This window comes from Equus caballus, chromosome 31 (genome assembly GCF_041296265.1).
Source record: "Equus caballus isolate H_3958 breed thoroughbred chromosome 31, TB-T2T, whole genome shotgun sequence".
Lineage (NCBI taxonomy): Eukaryota > Metazoa > Chordata > Mammalia > Perissodactyla > Equidae > Equus > Equus caballus.
In genome coordinates, this window is record NC_091714.1 from 10,865,294 (window position 1) to 10,888,002 (window position 22,709).

A 22,709-nucleotide genomic window follows, 5' to 3' on the forward strand; every position below is an offset into this window, starting at 1 on the left:
CAATTAGCCTAAACTTTCTGATCTCAGTGGGGAGGACACGCAATACTGATGGGGCACGTCTAGCCCGAGTTCTCTAGGATTCTGGCTTAAACATTCTTTTTTTTCTAGAAAAAATTTAATTCAGGTCTGTAATTCCCATGGATCTTTATTTGCGGTATTCTTTATTTTGTTATGATTTGTTTTAACCTTTGTTTTGAATCAAATAAATGCTGAAATGTTTGCAAAGACCAAATTTCAACCAAGAATTTTCTACCTATTTATGGTGACATATTTATTTGACTATATTTTGCTTCTTTTAGGAAGTTATTATAAAATGGCAGCTTGTAACATAGTTTGTGAATAGGAAAACTGACAGCTGACAGAATGAAGCTGCTTTTTTAGAAAGGTGTGAAATTCTTCTAGTTACAAGCCATTTGAGTTTCGAAAACCAAACTTTCTAGTAAGAGAAATTTACAAAGTATGAAACGAATTTCCTGTGTATTACAAAAGCATATTGAATTACTAGATGTATTATGATATTATATGCCCCAAACAAATATCTAACGAGGGAAAATTCAAACTGTGGAAAAAGTACTAAACTATATAATTATTATGTGCCTTATATAAAAGGACTTACCAAAAAATCATAGAAACTCCAGATGAAAATATTATTGGTACATTTCATCCGTGAAATAAATCCATCGAAGGTTTACATAAATTAATCTACTATTTTTGAGTCCTTCATTTCACGTGTATACACTCATAAACACTCGTGCTACCACATTCCAAAGGAAGAGAGGCACATTTCTGATATGAGAAATCAGAGCTGTCCTTTAGGAAAAAAAATAAAGAGCAAAAGCTCTGTTCTCAGAGAAACGGTAATCTAATGTAAGAGGTAACACACACACACGGTGCATCTGTCTGCAGCCAGATGTGGGTTAGAGGCTGCTTCTCCCATCCACCGTGGGGCCAACGGGCTCTCTTGTATGAAACCGTGAATGCACTTCTTGCCCTGCCTTACACGATTGTTCTGAGAGTAACAAGAAAACACGCAAAAGTGCTTTTCCAAACTGAAAAAACACCATGAAAATGCCATACGAAGGCATTATTACTATCGCCTTTCTATTGTTTTTTTGCTGAGGAAGATTTTGCCCTGAGCTAACATCCGGTGCCAATCTTCCTCTTTTTTTTTGTTTTAAAGATTGACACCTGAGCTAACGTCTGTTGCCAATCTTCTTCTTTTATGTACTTTTCTTCTTCTTCTCCCCAAAGTGCCCCCCGCACATAGTTGTATATTCTAGTTGTAGGTCCTTCTGGTTGTGTAATCTTCCTCTTGTTTTGATGGAGGAAGACTAGCCCTGAGTTCACATCTGTGCCAATCTTCCTCTATTTTGTATGCGGGATGCCACCACAGCATGGCTGACAGGTAGTGTAGGTCCATGCCTGGGATCCAAACCTGCGAACCCAGGCTCACCGAAGCGGAGCGTGTGGAACTTGATCCACTTGGCCATGGTGCCGGCCCCCTACTATCACCTTTTTAGAGATGCTTCAAGCTCTCCTTCACCGTCTGAGTTCCAGTCTAAGCTATCACACTGGCAACTCAATCTACATACTGTAATGTCACACAAACCTTCTACTGGCATGCCCCAATTTTACTCTGGCATTCATGGAATGTGGTAAGAATAACAGGGCATTAAAAAAAGTAAAAGAGGCGCTGGCCTGGTGGCATAGTGGTTAAGTTTGCATGCTCCACTTTGGTGGCCAGGGGTTTGCAGGTTCAGATCCTGGGTGTGAACCTACACACTGCTCGTCAAGCCATGCTATGGCGGCATCCCACATACAAAAGGTAGAGGAAGATGGGCACAGATGTTAGCTCAGGGCCAGTCTTCCTCAGCAAAAAGAGGAAGATTGGTAACAGATGTTAGCTCAGGGCCAATCTTCCTCACACACACACACACAAAAAGTAAAAAGATGTGGTCCTTGTCCTTGAGGAACTTAAAATTTAGTTGAGAAGAACATAAAACCTACCAAGAGGGAACAAGGACAAACTGAAATTACAAAGCAAGTGAACCAGGTACTGGGATATAAACAACGAGCGAAACAGACAGGGCGTCTGCCCTCAGGAGCTTACAGTCCAGCAGCAGAGACAGACACCTGACGAGTAACTAAACGTGGGAATATGATGAGAGTAAGAAAACGAAAGCTCAGGGGCCATGAGGGCACACGAGGAGGCCAAGCTCAGACTGGGGACGAGAAAGGTTTCCCTGAAGAAGCCCTGTTGAAGCCGAGACCTCTCTGACGTGAAGGAACAACCCAGGCCAATCTAACGAGGCCAAGACCACTTCTGAGACCCAAGGAAGACAAAAAAATGTCCGACTAGCAAAAGTGAATGCCACATGCTCCCTCCCGAAAGCTAAAGGTCCTGCCTTCAGCCAAACCCTGGTGGTCACTGTCGACTCTTTCATTTGGTCAGTTCTTTTCAATGGTTCATTTACCATTTTCCCCCTTTCTCGAAGCCCTCCTCTAGCCCAGCTCCTGTCAACAAACGACCACTCGCACCAGAGGAAAGGCAGCCTCACCTCTTCCAACGTCCTGCCTGTTACCTACGAACATCCACATCCATGCCCCATCCATCTCAGGACATCTGCTCATGTGCAAGGCTGGTACCTTCACTGATGCTCTGAATCCCATCCTTTCTCATCTCTCCACAGTCTGTCATCAGTGTGTGTTCGAAAACCAGTCACTGACTCTTGACTGCTTCACAGAATGAAGTTGAAACTTACTAGCCCCATATACAAATCTTTTCAAAGTGTGGACTGACCTATTTCTCTAGCCCCATCATGGCTACATGGCCATCATGGTGCACCCATTCCGTTTCAGTCACTCAGACACGGTCACCTCCCTGCAGGCAGCAGGTGGCTTTAAACCTGCAAGTCTTTGCCCATTCGTTCACTGAACACATTTATTGACCACCTCTCATGTTCTAGGCAACGTGCTCCTCTCTTCACTGGTCTAATAACAGCTGGCATTTATAAGCAGATACTATGTGCTCATTTAAAACTTCAAACACCTACGAAGACACTGAGGTTCACAGAGGTTAATTTGCTGAGGCCACTTTCAAACTTTTTTTTTTTTTACCACAATCCATAGCTAAGAATTATATTTTATATCATGATTCAATGTGTTTATGTGAGTATACGCGTGTTTACCTAGCCACATGTAGTATTCACACATGCACTGTATGTTTCACAAAGCAATTTCTATCCTTATTATGTGCAATACACTCTGAAATTTTACATTTTTTTCAATTAAAAAAGCCCACTAACAGGAGGCACAGTTTGAAAACAAAACACTAGATTGTGTCCTTTACGGAACACAAGGCCGCCCCCTTCCACGTGACTGATGTGCTCCTGTCCCACCTGGCCCCCTCCGGCTGCCTTCCATGGCATCCCCTGGCCGTGCAGACAAGCTCTTTGCTTCCATGCTTGGAAAGCACCACGTCTGTCAGCAGAGGTGGAGTAGTTATCACCCTGCTGTCGTGTTTTGCTGGTGTCGCTGTCTCTCCCCCGACTGTGAGCTCTGGGACTTTAAAAGCACACTCTCTCCACGTCTGTGTGCTCAGGACCCAGCGAGGTGTCCGGCACCGAAGTGGAACCAGATATATGTTTTTAACGAACAGGAAAACATCTGCATTCAGAACTCATTGACTTTTACTTTACGAAAACAGTTTAATAAACGTGACGGTCTGGCGCCTTATTTCACGGTATATTTGAGGAACCCTTTCCAGAGAAAGGGAGACAGCTATTCGAGGAAGGAACAACTGACAGCCGACAGCCGAAGGCATCCGCTTTGTCCGTCTCCACCACTGCAGATTCACGTTTTGGCTTCCCCACTTATAGTTTGGTGACTTCAGGCTGTTTAGTCAGTTTAGTTGGTGAACAGTCAAGCTTCAGGGTCCTTTCCTGAAAACTGTGGATGAGCCCTGAGCCCACCTTGTACGATTAAAGGAGAAGATGGACGGAAAGCATGTCTGCTCAGATTAGAGGCTCCGTCACTGAGAGCTATTATTATTCATACTATTTTTAATACAACCCACCATTTGCTTCCTGTCTGAATGACCTCAAGTTTCCAAGCTAGCCTCCCGTTGCCGCTCCCCTGCAAACCAGCCCCCACAGGGAAGCTGCAAAGTGCTGCAAATCCCCGGAGCGTGTTTAATTCACTGAGGTGACGAATGCCACCCCCTGTGAGCTCCTGGCAAACGGCCCGATGGCCCCGCCCAGGCAGCATGCAGCTCAGTGTCGCCATGCGTGCCTGCCACTGTACCCCCCTCCACCAGAGCCCATCACAGCAAATGGGGGGGCTCTTCTCACTCTGGTGACTCTCCAGAAACCAGTGCCCTTTCCCAGATAGCTAGTTCCAGAAAGAATCGGCCGGCCGTGTTGTTTGGCTCTGAAAAGCCAAGCTCGTCAGTTTCAGGCCGTTTAGCCAACAACGCCAGCGCTGATTAGCTGCGAGGGGCACGAGACCCACTGTGCATCCTTCCTGACCTGGCACAGGCCCCAGCGTTGCCTATTGAGAGCGAGCGAGCGAGAAATCAGGATTCCTGTCAAGGGTCTGAACGGATCCTCATGGTAAAGAGCAAGGATCTAGACTCTCCCGGGTCACAGCACCCATGACAATGACTAGCTGCGTAAACATTGATGCAACGCATGAAGCAATCCACTAGGTCTTTTTGTGGGGTTTAAAGGGAGATCAGAGGCTGAAATAAAACTATTCTCTTTTTAGCTGTAAAGAAAAACACCCAAGACCTTGGGTCAGGATCCAGGAGGATTGTCCTTCTGCTGCCAGCTTGTCACTGTGCTCTGGAGCCCATGTGACAAAAGCCCCATCTCGGCCAGGCTTGTTTTCACCATCTAGTAAGATGCGGACAGTTGCCCTAAAATTTATTACACAGGCATACAGCATGAATTTAGACATTTAATTACCATCTGATAATTTTTTTTTTTGAGGAAGATTAGCCCTGAGCTAACATCTGCCACCAATCCTCCTCTTTTTGCTGAGGAAGACTGGCCCTGAGCTAACATCCATGCCCATCTTCCTCTACTTTATACGTGGGAAGCCTACCACAGCATGGCTTGCCAAGTGGTGCACCCCTGGGATCCGAACCAGTGAACCCCAGGCTGCCGAAGCAGGGCATGCAAACTTAACCGCCATGCCACTGGGCCTGCCTGACAATTTGACAATTTTTTGAATGCCATATTCTAGGTATCCAATAGCTAAAGGTAGGACTGGCAGTGGGGTTGCCAGGACCCTGCCTGGAGTCACTCAGTCTGCACATTAAGGATTGTTTTCTTTAGGGTCAGTCTCCTACGGATATTCATATTAGTATCAATGGAAAATTCCTGGACAATCTGTTCTTACTGCATGGAAAAATAAGTCAAGTCTAGAGAAAACACTACTTCAGTTTCTACTATTGAGACCAGTATTAAAGACTAAGCCAGAGAGACATTTTTCTTAATTTTTAAAAAAATCATTTCATTGCTGTCTTGGAAAATTAGCCTACCAGAGAATTAGCATTTCTAAAATGTTTACCTACATTATTATTAGACAAGTGAGTTTTCAGGACCTTTCAAATATTTCCTTCAGCACTGTACTACTTGTGGCTTATTAAGTGGACATTTTTCCTGGTTTTAAAAAAATGCTGTATGAGTCTCTTATTTGTAAAAAAGAAACTTCTAATAGAAAAGAAAGATACAGTGTTACCATTTAAACCTTAGCAGATCAAAAAAATTTAAAGGTAACTCATTTACGTAATCGTTATAAACAAATCACATTTTCCATATAAGAGATGAAATGAAGACAGAATATTTTTATGCAGCAGGAATGAGGAAAAAGTTGGTACTGGACAAGACAGAGATATAGTTTATCTTTAGAAGTACTTCAAAAATTCTCAAAAATAGAATGAAATTGTATTTGATTGAAAAAGCAAACTTAGGCCTTAGGGCGTATTTGGGGGGACACGATATATGGGAAAACTGAGAAGAAAGCTCCACGAAGCCAAAGCGGCAATGACAGGTTGTCACAACTCCAGAACAGTCACTGATGGGTAAAGGACCATCTGATGAACCTGCATCCCCCTAAGCTGATGGGTGTTACAAAGCTGATTTAGAACGAAAGTCAAATAAATAATGAAGCAAAAATGGGAAATTTCAGAAAATTAAACTGCAAGGCTATTTTAACATGGATCTTAGCCTCCAACTGCATATCCTTTTCCTCTTCACACCAGACCACAAACTCTGTGACAGAAGCATCAGAGACTTTAACTCCTGTTGAGAAATAAAAGAGGTAAGCACAAAGCTCAGGTCATGGTTCATCCTACCCATGAAACAGAAAACAGGCGAGAAGGAGCGAGAGTGCTCAGGCTGACGCAAGAGAGCAAGAGCGCGCAGCATCCACAACACACAAGTGTGGTTTCTCCATCAGAGGTGCCTCTTCAGCAGGCAGAGCTCCAGCACCGTGAGGACACCAACAAAATACCCAAGGTTCCCCAAGCCACAAAAAAGCAAAGCACGTTCTTCCTCTGGCACATGGACAATTTATTTTCATGTTGGCATCTGTTAAAAATTCACAGAACTGCCTTGTTTCTTCAAGCCTGTTCCCCCCATGTGTGAAATAATGGTCACACGCTGTACCACCTCAACAGAGAGCCTTTGACGGTAGAGACAGGCAGAGTGATTTCTCATCGCAAATAGGTGTCAGATTCCCATTTGGAGAGAAAAATAGATTTTTAAGAATATTCTTGTTACATTCTACTGTCTTCAGTGTTTATTTGCTGCCTGCTTCTCTTCACAACAGGAAGTGCTGTTGGGAAGACAGAAGCTAATGACCCATTCAGGGCTGTCACCCAGGCCCCCCAGTGCTCTCCCAGCTGTGCTACCAGGTTAACTGGCACGAGTGCTCCCTCTTGCTTCCCGGAATGCCACTACCGTGCCCTGTATTCAGAGGCACAGATGAGAGCATCTCAGTTCTCCCCATGCACCCCTACAAAACCCTCTCAGCCAGTGACATCATCTACAACTGGGAAAATCAGAGTCAGGGGAGAGAGCAGACTGATGACCCGGATGGCAGGTGGGGGCAAGCTCTCCATCCTTTCCTTACACAGATCTTTTGAGCTTGAGCTGCAAAAGTCCGCTTCAGTGCTGAGGGCAAAGACAAGTGCATGTATGTTACCATGCACTCAGAAGCAGAAAAACTCCACGTGAAGGCTTTCGCCCTGGGTCTCACTGAGCCATCTGTGCCCGATGCTGACGCTTATTGCTGATATTTGCACAGTGCTTTGCGATGTATACAAAGTTGCATGTGATCTGGGCAACAAATCCTGGGACACTCTGATTCTCATTTTACATACGAGGAAGCGGGATTTAATTAATTGTCCAAGGTCACAAAACTAATTAGTGGCAAAGCCTGCACTGAAACCTAGATTTTTTGGTTCCAAACTCCCTGAAGATTAAAACAAGAAAAAAGCACGTACTATAGGTGGCACTGGAGTTCTGAAACTGAACAAGGCCGCAGGGGCCCTGCCCTCCCAGAGCTCTAGCTGGGGAGAGAGGTCGGCTGTGACTCCCAGCAATGGGGCCCGAGGACGGCCAGACTGCAGCGGGAGGGTGCCGGGCCTGTGGGGGCAGCACCGGGCCCAGGAATGCTTCATTCATGTGGTCACTCAGCAAACAGGGACTCAGGGACCTACTAGCTGCCAGGCTATGGAGGACACGAAGGATTAGTAAAGACAGGCAAGGGAACCCCAAGCCAGGGTGATGGTGGGGTTGAGGTGTGGGTGGCAAAAGTGTTGGCGAGAAGAGTTTATAGAAACATCCCCAAAGAGGTTCAGTGTGGCGGGAGACTGTGTGAGCCAGTGGTGTGACGAGGGGTGAGACCGGAAAAGGAGGCCAGGGAGAGATAAGAAAGGGCCTCCAACCCGAGCAAGTCATGCAGTCTTTCCCCAAAGGCAATGGGACACTCTTGAAGGCTTCTACGAAGGGAACTACATGACCTAAGCAGACCACTCTGGATGCAGCATGGATGGTGGACTGGAAGGGAGCAAAGCGGAGACAGGAAGAATAGCTGGGAGGCTGAGCAGGTACCTAGGTGGCCTGGACGAGGGGAGTGACAGTGGACACCAAGAAAGGGGGATGTGTGGAAGACATCACAGAGGTAGAGTTGGCAGAACGTGATGCCTAGTAGGAGGCAGATGGGCGAGAAAAAGGCAACAAGGATGCCTTCTGGCTTTCTGGCTTCGGGAACTAGGCAGACAATGGTCTTTCACTGAGGTATGGATTCCACAGGGCACAGGAGGAAATATGCTGTTATAGCTAAGTGCGTGCAATACACAATGTTGAATTTACCCAAGATCCAGATGTTCTCAAATACTTTCACTGAAGAATAATGAGCCAATTATAAATGAGTGTTAACTATTAAAAGCAAGCTTTAATTGGCAATTCAAAAGAAATTACTGCATGTAACAAAAGTAACAAAACTATGCTTCTTTGAAAATATTCTAAAATTCAGACTGACGGGTCTTCAATGAATATAAATTGACTTTTATTGTATGTGATACTTGTTTTCCCAGTTTCTGGTGAACAGGTCTCTGGATAGTAAACTTAATAGGAATTTAATGATAACCCTAATACATACAAGACCTGTACTGCTATTTCCTTCATTACTCACTAGCTTTGGCTTGGTCCACAACCCAGCCCAGAGGCAGAGTTTTGAGGCTAAAGAAATTAGAAACAGCTTTCTAGATATTCTCTCTTGTACATAACCTCCCATTTGAGTTTATTTTCATCTACCATGGATTATAAAAAAGGGATCCTCAATTAAGAGCAGAGGCTAAATTAATTGCATCTGGGGGTGGGGGTAGACCACCGTTAATGCCTTAACACGTTGATCCCCTATACTTACACAGCAATACAGGAAGAAAGCGATGTATTTTCTCTTTTTGACAATATCCTCATGCTGAAAGGCAGCATCATTTTATATTTAATAGGCTCACAATATAAATATGTATGTTTATATGCAAGGGTAATTAGAAAGGTAGATTAAGAGAACATTTTCTGACAACCAGGGAACCCCATGAAACATTTCAGCATCTGCAGATTTACTATCATACTTAAAACTAAGAATCCAGTAGAAAGAGGAACAAGAGAGTTTCTGTAGTTCGCAAAAACAGAAAAACAAACTTAAATCCTACTTCCAACTCCTTAATGATTATCTTGGTGGTCTCCTTCATTTCTGTATGAACTCACTAATCTGTTCTTGACAACTGAGGAGTTAGCTCAATTCAGATATTCAAAAATAACTTTTAAAATTTGAAAACTAATTTTTGGTGTAAATATCACTATGAAACCAGCTGGTAGCATTAAACACACTTCAAAATTTTTACTTATTTCCATCTAAATATTTCTGGGTTATAAGGTGTACGCTCTAGGTGGGGTTGGGGGAGGCAGCCTCTGGACAATTCCTTTATAAAGTGCCAGGCTCCAGGTGTGAGGACACCAGCTCCGTGTCCATACACACATGGTGTCCATATGGTTGTAGAAATGTGTCTGGGAAAAATGGAGGGCAGAAGAAGTAGCTTTACTTTGGTGCAAGATCAAAACACCTACAGTGTTTCAAGAGAGAGAAATACTCTACGCTACAGCAAATGACCTATAATGGTAAAACTGAAAACTGACTCATTAATATGGTAAGCTTTCTTAATTTCAGAACAGGAAATACTTCATTCTTTGGTTGTTCTGTGCTCTGAAAAGATTTGAAACTTCTGACTAGCAGTGAAGGCTGCATTATTTTCCGTTGTCCAGCTCAATCCTTGTTGAACATCTATTAGATGGGAGGCTCTGTTGCAGACATGGGGATGCAGAGCTTCAATAAGATTTAGTTCTGGCCTCAAGAGTCCAGTCTAATTTATAGTAACACACTGGATTTATGTTAAGAGATCTCTTTTCTTGCTGTTGACATTAAAAAGTAAGAGAAAGACTCACCCTAAGCAAATAGGATGTGCCTAGAAATTTGGTGAGGAATTCTATTCAGATTTTGCAAAGAAACTAAAATACACCATCACAGTGGGAATAAAATTATACCAAGGCAGTTAACATTTGGGATTAATAACAGAAGGAAAAAAATAAGAATAATGAAGACATATTCTATTCAATCACCTACATAAAATATGTAAGTTTGAAACCTCATACTTTTTTTTGGTGAGGAAGATTGGCCCTAACATCTGTTGCCAGTCTTCCTCTTTTTGCTTGAGGAAGATTGTCACTGAGCTGACATCTATACCAGTCTTCCTCCATTTTGTATGTGGGATGCTGCCACAGCATGCCTTGATGAGTGGTGTGTAGGTCCGTACCTGGGATCTGAACCAATGAACCCTGGGCCACCGAAGCAGAGGGTACAAACTCAACCACTTCGGCCACTAGGCTGGCCCCATGAAACCTCACACTTTCGAAATGTAGAAATTCTGACTCACCTTTTCATGGCAGCACACAAAGAGAACATCTACGTGCCTGACTGTGCCCCATCTGCTGCACACTTTTTCTGGATAATGGTACTATTTATATTTATAAATATAACGGAGCTACTGATAAGTACCACCGTGAAGATCAGATTCCAAAGAGGAGAATTTTGTGATTCTTTTTGACGTATAGCTGTTGAAGAATCCTAAGTTTGGCTGGATTAAATACTCGAGCTGTATAAAGCTGCAAAATTTTGTTATTTTCTCCTTGTCCTGCAACTACAGGGTAAATACATGGCTCGTCTGGTTTGCCTAATTTGGGTACCACTGACACAGGAAAAGCCATTCTCAGCCAGGTTACGGTGAGCCTGTACACTTTGACCACAGCTTGGTTTAAACAGTAGAAAGAAAGAAAAAAAGGTCATCATGTCAGTGGACAAAAATGAAGGCTGGGGAGGGGGCTGACGCTATTCAATAATTCTGGAAGATTCCACCCAGGATACCTTCTGTACAGATCTGACGGTCACAGAATGGTGCCAAAGAAGTGCCTCCAGCAACAGAATACATTTTCTAGCACATCACAGTCCTGCAGCAGCATCGTTCTGCTCACAGCCCGTGTCCAAAAGGGAAAGTTCTCAGTGGTTCTGCTTTCGGCATATCTCAAGGACTAATTAAATCCTCATTACTACCTTCTAATTATTCAGATACTATGGGATTACACTAAGGAAGTCCCTGCTGGCCCGCCAGATGAAAAGGGTTAAATAAGCTATGTTGATTTTCAGAATCCAGATCGAGTTCAGACCTTCAGAAAACCACCGGCATTAACATGAATATTTAACTAGACACCACTGTGAAAATTAAAAGGGAATTCAATTAAAAGGTTTTCAAAAAATTAATTCTGACCTCTCTACATCTGTCCAAATAAATAAGCCTTCTTGAAACGTTTTCACCTAATTGCTAATCCAATAAACTAGAAGGGCATTTGCTAGTTTCATTAAGCTTAACATTTTACAGGGGTTAAAAATGCGATCATTTTGATGTTAATAATAATTATACTTATTTATCTACTCAAATGACTATCCCGTATTCCCTCCAAGCCCTCTTGGAAAACAGGACAACACGTTAATAAGCTGTTTCCTATTGCTCTTTTCAAATTTAAAATATATATGTTAAAGATTAAAAAATAAGGATGAAACTAACCTAAACTTGTTAGCTACAATTTTCTTGCAAAATATATTTCAGTATTTTAGTCTTATTTTAACTGCTCCTCCAGTGCCTTAGGTAGCATAATTTATACTACTTGACTTTTTTGGTGAAACGCTTTAACAGCAATTCTGCATGTCATTATCTGAGCTCTAGATAGAGAAGATTTGGTTCAAAATATAAACCAATGACAAATATATTACAGAACATGAAACTGAAGTTTCAGCCTTTTTTCTTTTAAACTTATATCAGTAATGAAGAAGTTAAGACCAAAGAATTTGAACTAATTTTCTTTATTCAGTTAGTATGATGTTTCAGCACAACAAAATATGTAAACAGGAGAGTCCCAAATCAAGCTTTATATTGAAAGGTAGGTGGAAATGTAGAGGACACCACTACACCAGAATAAAGAGGCCAATAAATACCTAAAGTGGTTCCCTTCTTTTTGTAACCTATGACGGTCACGTCCACGTTTATTTGCACATACACCTTTCATATATGGAAAATATAAAATTATAGAAACTCAGTTATTTTCGCCTACATACGATGTGGGGAAATGGATTTGTGACTGACGTCCTTTGACAAACTTGACACCAGAACCACCGGACAAAGAGGGTCTTGAACTGGAGATGGGGGGTGGGGCTCTGCAGGGCGGGAGAGCCACTGTTCCTGATGTCCTGGCAGAGCGCTGACTCTGCACTCAGTGTGGGAAGAGGAGGTGTCCTTGTGATTGCCAGTGTGGCTCAGGTCCCGGGACAGCCTCAGCTTTGCAAAATTCTCTTAAATAGATTATATAGTTCATTAATAAACGTTCTTCCTGAGTGGGGATACAAGGACCAAGAAGGCAGGAAGGAAGGCCATGCTCAAGAGTTCAGCTTCTCGAGCCTGGAGGGACCTAGGCTCCAGAGTAGTAAGCTACCACCAGTGTCCCCCATTAGGACTTTGGGGAGGACCCAGAAAACCGCACCTCTGAACAGGAGCAGGCTGCCCCTCTTGCTTTGTGCAGTTGTCTCTGAGCAGCTGTGTGTTCTTTGCCTTAAAGAAAGCCTATCTCCTATGGATACTCTAAAGAAAACGGGTACAATTGTGGAATCTTACTCTCATATTTTAATTATTAAAACAAAGGAAGCGTAAAAAGAACTGTTCAGCTTGGTTGTTTTAGCACTCAGCAATAGAGAAGCTATTTTCTTATCTTGTCCACCAACGTCCATAGCTTCTGAGAAACAATAAATTTTTTTAGTAAGATGCTATTTCACCAATATGTATTTTCTCCTCTCTGCTTCTCTGATCACATCCCTAAATAAGGGGGGAAATACATCAATTATAAAGGTATACATAGAGTTAAGTTACTCTTCAATACACGCTAGTCAAATTGGAGAATTTTCTAGCAAGTGTTTTCTTGGATCTACCTTGCACTGTATACACTGTTGGCACATGCCAAATGATGGTAAAACAAACAAGAAAAGTGTTTTTATTAGTTTCAAAGCATTAAAATGACTGTGTTGTTTGTCCTTAAAACACTTGATCAAATGTCATTAGGAACTAACATCTCTTCCTAGATTTTAACAAAAAACAAAGCCATTGTTTTAAAGTCCTTGCTACCCAATTTTAGAGGAAATTTAACTCATGCATGACAAAGCATCATCTAACAGACATTCTGAAATATGAACTTTTCCTTTTCAGGAGGTTGTCCAACCAACAGAAGCCACCAAAGGATGCACAGAATGTCTCCAGCACAGTCTTTCAGAGGAAGTCGGGGAACATGTTTATAAAACTCAATTCACATTTAGCAAATTATAGAATTTATATTTGCTATTTGAAGGAAACGGTTATTATAACTACCCAGATTGTTATGTATCCATTATCAGTTACCAAAATCTCACTACGTGTAACAAAGATAATCAGAGGGAAAAAAATAACAAACAAATCTACACAGCAGTTTCCATGCAGTGACACTTGAGGAAAACTCTAGATTTTGCCTTGTAAATGTATTTGTATTAAGTTAAAAGTTTAATTTAACTGCGTTTCCTCATTGTCATCTCATCCTTCACATTTGGTTTTCTACATTTTCAAATGTCTTAAACACTCATCAGCTGGAAGGAGTTAGCTGAGATGTTGTTGGAGGATCTGGGGGAAATTTCTATTGTTTAGTTGTTCGTAATGAAGGTTAGAACTGTAAGACTTCCAAATAAGGTAGCTCTTATCTTTTAATGCTGGCGAAAGAAGCAGACTTCTTTCAGTGAGAATAATGTTATAGGGTTTTGGTGAGGATTAAAGGAAATAACAAACATCTTCATCTTAGCTCTGGGTCTGGCCTGAGTAGGCTTTCCATGTAGGAGAATCTCTTTTATCTTTTTTTCTCTACTTCCCTGACACAGCAACACAATGCAGGTACAACCCATGGGCAAGAAAAGGAATTTGGGGAGAATTCCCCCTTGCTTGGTCTTACTGCACCCTCCATGAACTCTGCAATGTCTTCCAGGCGACCTGAGCCATACAAGCAGTTAACAGAACAAGCAATTGACAGAGAGGATGCGAGACACAAGATCGGTTTATAGGAGGTCACAGTGGAAAGTTTAGAGAAACAAATGCACAAGCACACAATTCTTAAAATACATTATAGTATCCTTATAAGGCAGTAGTTCTCAAAGTATGGTCCTCAGATTGGCCGCACCAGCAATACCTGGAAACTGGTCAGAAATGTAGATTTTAAGTGCCCCACTTCAGACCCACTGAATCAGAAATCTTGGGGTGGCCCAGCAATCTGTTTTATCAAGTTCTCTGGGTGATTTTCATGCACCCTAAAGCTGGAAAACTATTAACTATTCCATTATTAAAACATACTGTAGTATCTATGAGAGAATGAAAGTGTTAACTACACATTAAGTTATAATAAAAAGTTAAATATAAAAAGGTATTAGAAAATGAAAATTTCGTTTTATTCCACTAAACATTCATTTCAACACGATGTGTAGAGAAGGCAAATGCACCCTTTCACTGGCGGTACTTTCTCAATGACGTGCTGCTGAGTTCTTACGACGTAGAACAACGGAAACCTTGTAATTCTAACTAGAAGCAAATCATCATCTGCACAATCACATAGAAACCATTATAAACATTAGGGGCCAGGAACTTTCAAATATCAGCTACCAAGCTAGCAGCTTCTGGCTTCTGGGCGAGTGTGAGAGAGGAAGGTCAGGGAAGGAAAGTGGCATGTTCCATGGGGTGGGATGGGCAGGCCTTGACCCACAGACAGTGGGAAGTGACGTGGCAGAGCCGTAGAAGGTGCTTGTAAACCCCAGCCTACACTAATCTGGATTAAAATCATCACCACCACCACTGACAACAAAAGTAGCTTTACTACTGAAGAAGAGAAAGAAGACACAGGTAAACAAATGAAGGCCAAAGGCCTCAACTAAGGCAATAACAATATACGGGGGTCACCATGCAGAACTAGCTAAAAGTCAAAGAGTTTGCAGATGTGGGAGGACCTGAACATTCAAGGGCTTCAGGAAAAGCCCATGTTCTCTTTTGTGGCCTTGGCACTAACTAGCCTCTGAGAATGAGGAAGTCACATAGAACCTACATGGTCCCGTTTCGTTAAAGTTGAGGTGACTGGATGTACAATCTTTCAGGTGACTCCAGTTCTAAGATCCTGCAATTTTATAATACAAGATCTTATGATGTGTTTAAATCTTTACTATTAAACATCATGGGACAAGTAATTGATGAAAACAGCAAAACATGCACACACACTCTTAACACTTTCCTTCATTAGGGCCAATATACAAATCAAATCATTAATAGCCATTTTTGCCCAGCTAGATCAAATATCATACTGTAGCCATGTATAAATTATGCCTCACGGTGCTATGTGGACATATCTATTCTTTGGGTCTTGAACTGTGCTTTGGAAAAACTTCACCCAATCTGCAAGAAAGCATCCTTCTTTTCCGTATTTGTTGTTACATGTAGGTTCCTGTTTATTTTGTTCATCTGATGAGGAAACATAATATCCTTTAAAAAAATTATTTATAAGGAGACGCATAGGTAAGCAAATTCATATAAGCCTTATACACTCAAAACACAAAGGTATGTAAGACATGAACTGAAGACTGACCTCTTTCCTGTGGCATTGGTGACTGGCTCAAGGCGGGATGGGAGCTGGATTCTGACTGGCTCCCGGGTGGCTGGGGAGGCATCTGACTGCCTGTAAAACACAGGAGGAAAGGTGGGGATGGGGAACCCTTTGCATTAATACTGCAATTATACAAGGCCAAAACACGGTTACATTCACTTAACCTTTATGATCACAAAAGGTGCAGCCGCACACAGAAGACATAGCTTGAAAGTGTGATATTTGACCCTTTTTTGGTAAAACGAAGAGGAAACATGCATAAACACATTTAGCAGACGAGCTCCTGAAAAGCTCAATTTCTTACTGAATGAATTCCCAAACTCACAGACAAATCGGTTAGTAGCTGAAATCTCCTGCCACACACTTCTTCAGTGCATTTAACAAAATCCACGGCTGATGAACTGAACTTGTCCTCTGAGTTTAAACGAGGCTTCAAGTGGGCAGGCAGAGTGGCCAACAACTTTCCATTGCTAATATTTATTCAATGTAGTAATAGCGATTGATTTCTAAAACATCTTTATAATTAGTTAGAGATTTAACATAAACCTAGGAGAAGACCTTCATTAAAAAGCATAAGACATTCTACTATAAACTGGAGTGTATATTACCACTAAAGAAGGAAATTCATTTTGCATCTCTTTTGATTGTTACTGCTAATAAAGCAACAGCATCTACTTAGCATCCACCTGATTTCCATTGATTTAAGGCAGCTCAGTTTGTCTTTTCAAACTATAACGTAAGCTCCTTGAGACAGGAATCATGTCTTACTCTAATCCCTCCACTGGCATAACAAATATTTAATAAATCTTTATTTAATGGTCCTTAATCTGAAAACATGAATTAAAGGGAAAAAACTCTTCTTATTTTATTAATTAAAGAGAGACAATGAATTCTGTGAAGGCAGGAGATAGGCTTTTGAAATTTAAGAACCATCAGAGGTACGTGATGATCTCAACTCACTTTCTGGCTCAGAGGTTGAAATGCATTTCTAAGACTAAAAATATTATAGAATTAAAATGGCAGTTGAACTTAGCAGAATCCTCAAGGCATTAGCTCTCCTGGCATGAGGACCATGCTATTTTATCTCCTAACCTCCCCCTTTGCTAAAATAAATTACAAAGACAGAAACGTACACACACGCAAGCATATACGTCTCTCCCCGCACAGTCCTCTGGCGTGGCAGTCTGCGATCGTGCCAGACAGGTCAAACTAACTGCTTTGACCCCATAGGCCCTACTCTTCTATAGTTGGGAATATGGCTAAAAAGAAGCACAAGTGAATAGAGAAGGACATTAATGCACAGAAGATTACTACCAATTCCCCAGGTGCAGGTCATCATGCACAGCCTGGCGTTTTACCCGGAACAGCAGTCCTCTGGTGTTTCTAGCCAACAGCATCTCTGTTAGGCCAGGCAGCCTGAGAGCAGAGCAGGAAGAGCACTGTCCCCGGGCTCTCTCAGGACTGTCACTCCTTACTAACTCTAACAACGGTTGTCTGTGACAGCCGTGGAGGCACAAAGGTGATTTTACATCCATTTGGATAACAGGTGTAAAAAGTGGTTAAAATATAACATAAAACACTCTCGAATTGTTTTGGGGAGTTTAGGCTTCTTACTTTTAGAAAAACTTATGAATGTATTTCTGAGTGCTCCTGGGTTCAATGGCCATTCTTATTTCAGATAAAAACCTGAATTTATAGACACTGAGAAAGGTTGTGCTGTGAAAGCACTAGGAGTTGCTCTTAAGTTAGAGCAACACCCAGGAGAATAAAAAACAAACAGTACAGACTTTGGTTAACCATTCATTTACTCTTCGACATGTGTAATAAATTAGGATTAGTACCAAATAATTAAATGTAAAGTAAAAGACACAACATTCTGGATGAAAACAATTTCAAGGGTAAACACTGGTCATCCACTTGGCTACAGATACACAAAGTTGCTGTGTGTCCACTCAGGGTCACATGCTTCCTGTGAAATGCCCCAAGGCCCCCGATCTGCAGTCCATTTAGAAATTTACAGCACTCTGCAGCCAAATCCTGACTTTGTAAAATGTCACTGGGGAACTGGCTGCGCTAAGACGGTAAGTGCTTACATTATAATGATTGTTTCTGCATGACAGGCTGGATTCACAGACTCGTCACAGCCCAAACGAACAGCAATGCTCCGTTAACACAGGACGCCACTGCTTACACTAGGCACGCCCAAGGCACTGCTCTCAGACGCTTTATTTCAAGTAAAAATAAAAAAGGCTGTAAGAAACCCATCTCGTGAATTCACAATACTGGCTGTCTGGCACAATTCTAAAACAGGCATCTCTCTAAAGCAACGAGAAAATTCACTTATTAAATCCATCCTTTAAAGAAACAAACAAGAGCCTTTTCATGGTAAAGACAGATTTGCCCAACCTGTTTTAAATTCTCCATTTGCTTTTATTCCCATCTTTCCATTGACAGTTTCTTTCTTTTTTTTTTTTTTTTTGAGGAAGATTAGCCCTGAGCTAAATACTGTCCTCCTCTTTTTGCTGAGGAAGCCAGGCCCTGAGCTAACATCCGTGCCCATCTTCCTCTACTTTATATGTGGGATGCCTACCACAGTATGGCCTGCTAAGTGGTGCCATGTCCGCACCCAGGATCCGAATCGGTGAACCCCGGGCCGCCAAGAAGCGGAACGTGCGAACTTAACCGCTGTGCCACTGGGCTGGCCCTGACAGTTTCATAGTTACTAAGAAATAACTTCACCTCCATAAGCACAATATGGGCACAGTCACAGCAGATGATGAATCAGAAAATACGCTTGAGAAATATAATACAGAAGACTCATTTGTGTCCACGGTCTGTATAAAGATGTCGATTCAGAATTAAGTAAACACCTTCAAGCCCATGGATTTTTATACGACGTATGTCTATCATAGGTAAAACCTTTTAAACACAGTTTGGTAATTATTTTAAGAGAATGTTGCCATGCATAGTGAACAAACCAATTTTATGAGCAGGCTTTAACACTAAAACTGAGTTTTTAAAGAAAGCCCCAGGTTCCCCCTCGTCTACGTCTAGAATGATGCAAGTGCACTGGAAAAAAAATGACAACAGGAAAAAAATACGCTGTGAGCTAAATTCCACCACTTTCCACCTATGCATTTATTCTCCAATGACCATGCACACAATATTGTGCAAGATTTTGGTGCAACAAACCAAAAACGAAGCATTAGAAAGTCATGTGAATTTCTACTTTTGCTGACTTAAAACTCTCAGCACAAGTCTATACCATGATTTTTTATGAAAAACTTTTATTTTTCATTAACTTTAGACGTAGACGCAAGTAATAAAACCAGTACAAGGAGCTCCCTTCTATCCCTTAGCGCACTTCCCTAATGTGCATGGAACCATAACATAATTATCAAGAGGAACTTCACATGGTACATTATTAACTTAAGATCTTATTTGCCTTTCACCATTATTCCACCTAATGTCTTTTTCTGGTCTAGGATCTCACGTTGCATTTAGTTCTTATTTCTCCTTAGTTTCCTCTAGCCTATAAAAAATCCTCCGTCCTTCCTTATATTTTATGCCTTGACACTTGTGAAGAGTGCTATCCATTACATTGCAGAACATTGCCCAACTTGGTTTAGTCTGCTATTTTTTCATGATTGAAATGAGGTTAGGCATTCTGGGGAAGTGCACCACAAAAACGTCACGCCCTTCTCAGTTCATTCTATTAAGGGTCCATGACATGGACGTTTCGTTTCCGGTGACGGTTCCCAGATGACTTGGGAAAGCTGGTGCCTACTGAGGTCCTCCAACAGAGTTACTCTTTTGCCCTTTTTAGTTGATAAATATCTTAGGGGAAATATTTGACACTATGCAAATCCTGTGTCTCCTTAAACTTGTACCCACTAATTTTAGCATCCATTAGAGAATCTTGTCTGCAACATTTACTACAGTGGTGTTTGCTAATGGTCACTCTTTATTTCCGTTTCCTTCCACATTTACTAACGGGAATCTATTGTGAGGAAGAACTCTCTCTTCTTCCCCATTTGCTTATGTATTTATTAGACGATTTCCATCCATATGGACTCACTGTGGCAGACTTTCTGTAGGCTGACCACCAATGAGTTACATTCTTGTGTAATTCCCACCTCTTGACTGAGGGCAGAACCTATGACTTGACCTCTAACAAAAGGATGGAATATCACTCCTAAAATTATGTTACATGGCAAAGTTAAAGGAATTTTGCAGATGTAATTAAAGTCCTTAATCTACTGACTTTGAAGTCATCAAAAAGGAGATGATCCTGTGTAGGCCTGACTTTAAAAGAGGAGCTAGGACTTCTCAGAGCTGACAGATGCTCCTGATGGCCTTGAAGAAGTAAGCTTCCACAATGAGGTTCAGGCAGCCCCAGGACCTGGCAGCTCACTTCTTCCAACAACCTGAATGAGACTGGAAGCAGATTCTGCCCCGGTTTAACCTCCAGATGAGAACACAGACCATCCAACACTTCAACTGCAGCTTTGTGAGACCTTGAGCAGAGGACCTGGCCAAGCTGTGCCTGGACTCCTGGGCAGGAAAACTGTGAGATGATAAATGTGTGTTGTTTAAAGCTGCTAAGTTTGCAGTAATTTGTTACAAGAACAGAAAATGAATACACTTGGGTATTTGTTTTATTCTACGGGTTAAAATCCAGCACTAACGTTATTTTGTTGCTCAAACTGCTCCAGCTTTGGCCATTAGAAGCACCTTCAAATCCTTCTTTTTTGGAACCACAAGATACTCCAGGATCATCTCGTATTTGTCCTGTCATCAACCACTTCTAGGAGCCCTGGTTCTTTTATTAGAAAATGGTCCTCAGACTAAGATTGAGGCGCTAGGTCTGCTCATTATTCCTGGGGTGTTCTCGCTTCTAAGCCCCCTCAGTGCACAGAGGGAGGAGATATACAGATGTGCACTAACCCATCCGTATACACACATCTCTATTTCGATACTTGTGTGCGTGCGTGAGTTTATGCAACTACCTCTCATTCCAACCCAAAACTAGAGGGTACATTTCCGCCCTCGTCTTCCTTATTTACAACTTCTTTCCCCAACAGTACAACACCCAATTCTCATTAAATCAATTTACTTATTTGCTCAATTCTATTATATATACAAAGTAACTTCAGAATTACTGAGCTACATCCTTGTGAAAAACAGACCCACATCAGGGTTTGTATTCCATTTGAGTTCCCCCCACATCCCGACTGGCCTTCACTGTTTTGATATTTTTGGCGTATGTGAAATCCTTCTATGGATCAAAAAGTGAGAGTTATACAAAAAGACATATGCAGGAGACTCCCTCCCTCCTCATCCCAGCTACCCTATTCCCAATCTCTTTCTTTCCACCCCATTCCCAACTGCTCTCTATAAATAACCAATCTCTTTAGTTTTTGGTTTATCTTTCCTACAAACTTTTTTCCCCCCATAAATGAAAGATACCTGTATATCCTCTTATACTATCCTCTTCCTTACATGAAAAGCAGGATGTCCTAGATTATCTTTCAGGTTTTGATTTTTTCACTTAACAGTATGTCCTGGAAAGTACTTCCTATGAGTTTCTAAGATTTTCCTCATTTTTAAAATAGGTATATAGTACTCATTCATGTGAGTGCCCCACAGTTTATGCCACCACTCTCCTATGTACGAGCACTGGGGTTGTTCCCAGTCTTTTGTGTATGTATTTTTGTAATGTTTGAGGTCTATCTGTAGGATAAATGCCTTGAAATGGGATTGTTGGGTCAAAAGGTTATGCATTTCCAAATTTCCCCTCAGGAAGCTCTGAACCAATTTACATTCTCACCAGCAACGTTTGGAAGGGCCTGGCTCTACATAATCTCACTAACAGAATATGCTGTCATTCAGAAACACTTGCCAGTCTCATATATATATATATGAGAGATGGCACCTGAGATTTTTGAACTAGCTTTTCTCTAATTTTGAGCAAGTCTGACCACTTTTATCATGTTTGGGCTATTTTTATCTCACTGCTAGTGAATGTTTGTTCATGTCTTTCCCCCATTTTTTTCTATCTGGGTTTTCAGTCTTTTGTCCTGAAATTTTTAAGCATTCTTTATATATTAGGGATGTTAGCCCTTTGTGGTATAAGTTGTGAATATTTTCTCCTAGTTTGTCAGTTGTCTTTAGATTTTGTTTATGGTATCTTTTATAATGGAATTTTCTAAAAAATTGCCAAATTTGTCAATTTTCATTGTCTCTGGATTTTGAGTTAAAGAGGAATTCCCCCCGGTCTTCTTCAAGTACATGCATGGGTCCATCTTAATCTACGGGGAGTTTATTTTTCTGTGTGATAGGAGATAAGGATCTAATTTTATCCTTTGTGACGAGAACTTTCAAGATGTAGTCTTTCAGCATGTTTTAATGCCTAGCATGTTTAATGCTAGCCCTCAACCCCACCCCCATTTTTCTTTTTCAGTGTTTTCTAGTACGTTTGTTTTTTCTATATGAACTTTAATATCAACCTAACTATATAAAATGGGTTTCTGATATTTTTACTGGGATTTCATTGATATTATCAACTAACTTAAGGAGAACTGATGACTGCTGAGTTCATCTCATTCAAGAATAGGAGATAGCTTCCATTTGTTCCAGTCTTCTTTAGTTTCTTTCAGGTACACAGCAGTTTTGCATGTTTTATGTTAGATTTATTCCTAAGCATTTAATCTTCTTTGTTGCTATTACACATGGGATTTTCTCTACCAGTATGTCTTTTAACTGTTTATTCTTTGCGTAGAGGAAGGATATTATTTTTGTATGTTAATTTTATATCCTGCTACTGAACTGAATTCTTTTACAGACTGAGTTAACTTATCATTGATTCTCTGGGGTTTT

At 41.4% G+C, this 22,709-nt stretch overlaps 1 protein-coding gene across 27 annotated transcripts in view; it reads right to left on the bottom strand.

Moving 5' to 3' along the window:
• The window catches only part of ARID1B (AT-rich interaction domain 1B), a 413,107-nt gene that overhangs the window by 77,203 nt on the left and 313,195 nt on the right, over positions 1–22,709 (bottom strand). For 24 of the 27 annotated variants that reach the window (XM_070256330.1, XM_023633152.2, XM_023633160.2 and 21 more), the window contains one exon: positions 15,813–15,902. The exons of the other annotated variants lie outside the window; for them this stretch is intronic. In XM_070256330.1, coding sequence (XP_070112431.1) covers positions 15,813–15,902 — 90 coding nt within the window. The remainder of the gene's footprint in view (positions 1–15,812; positions 15,903–22,709) is intronic. 27 annotated transcript variants of the gene reach the window in all.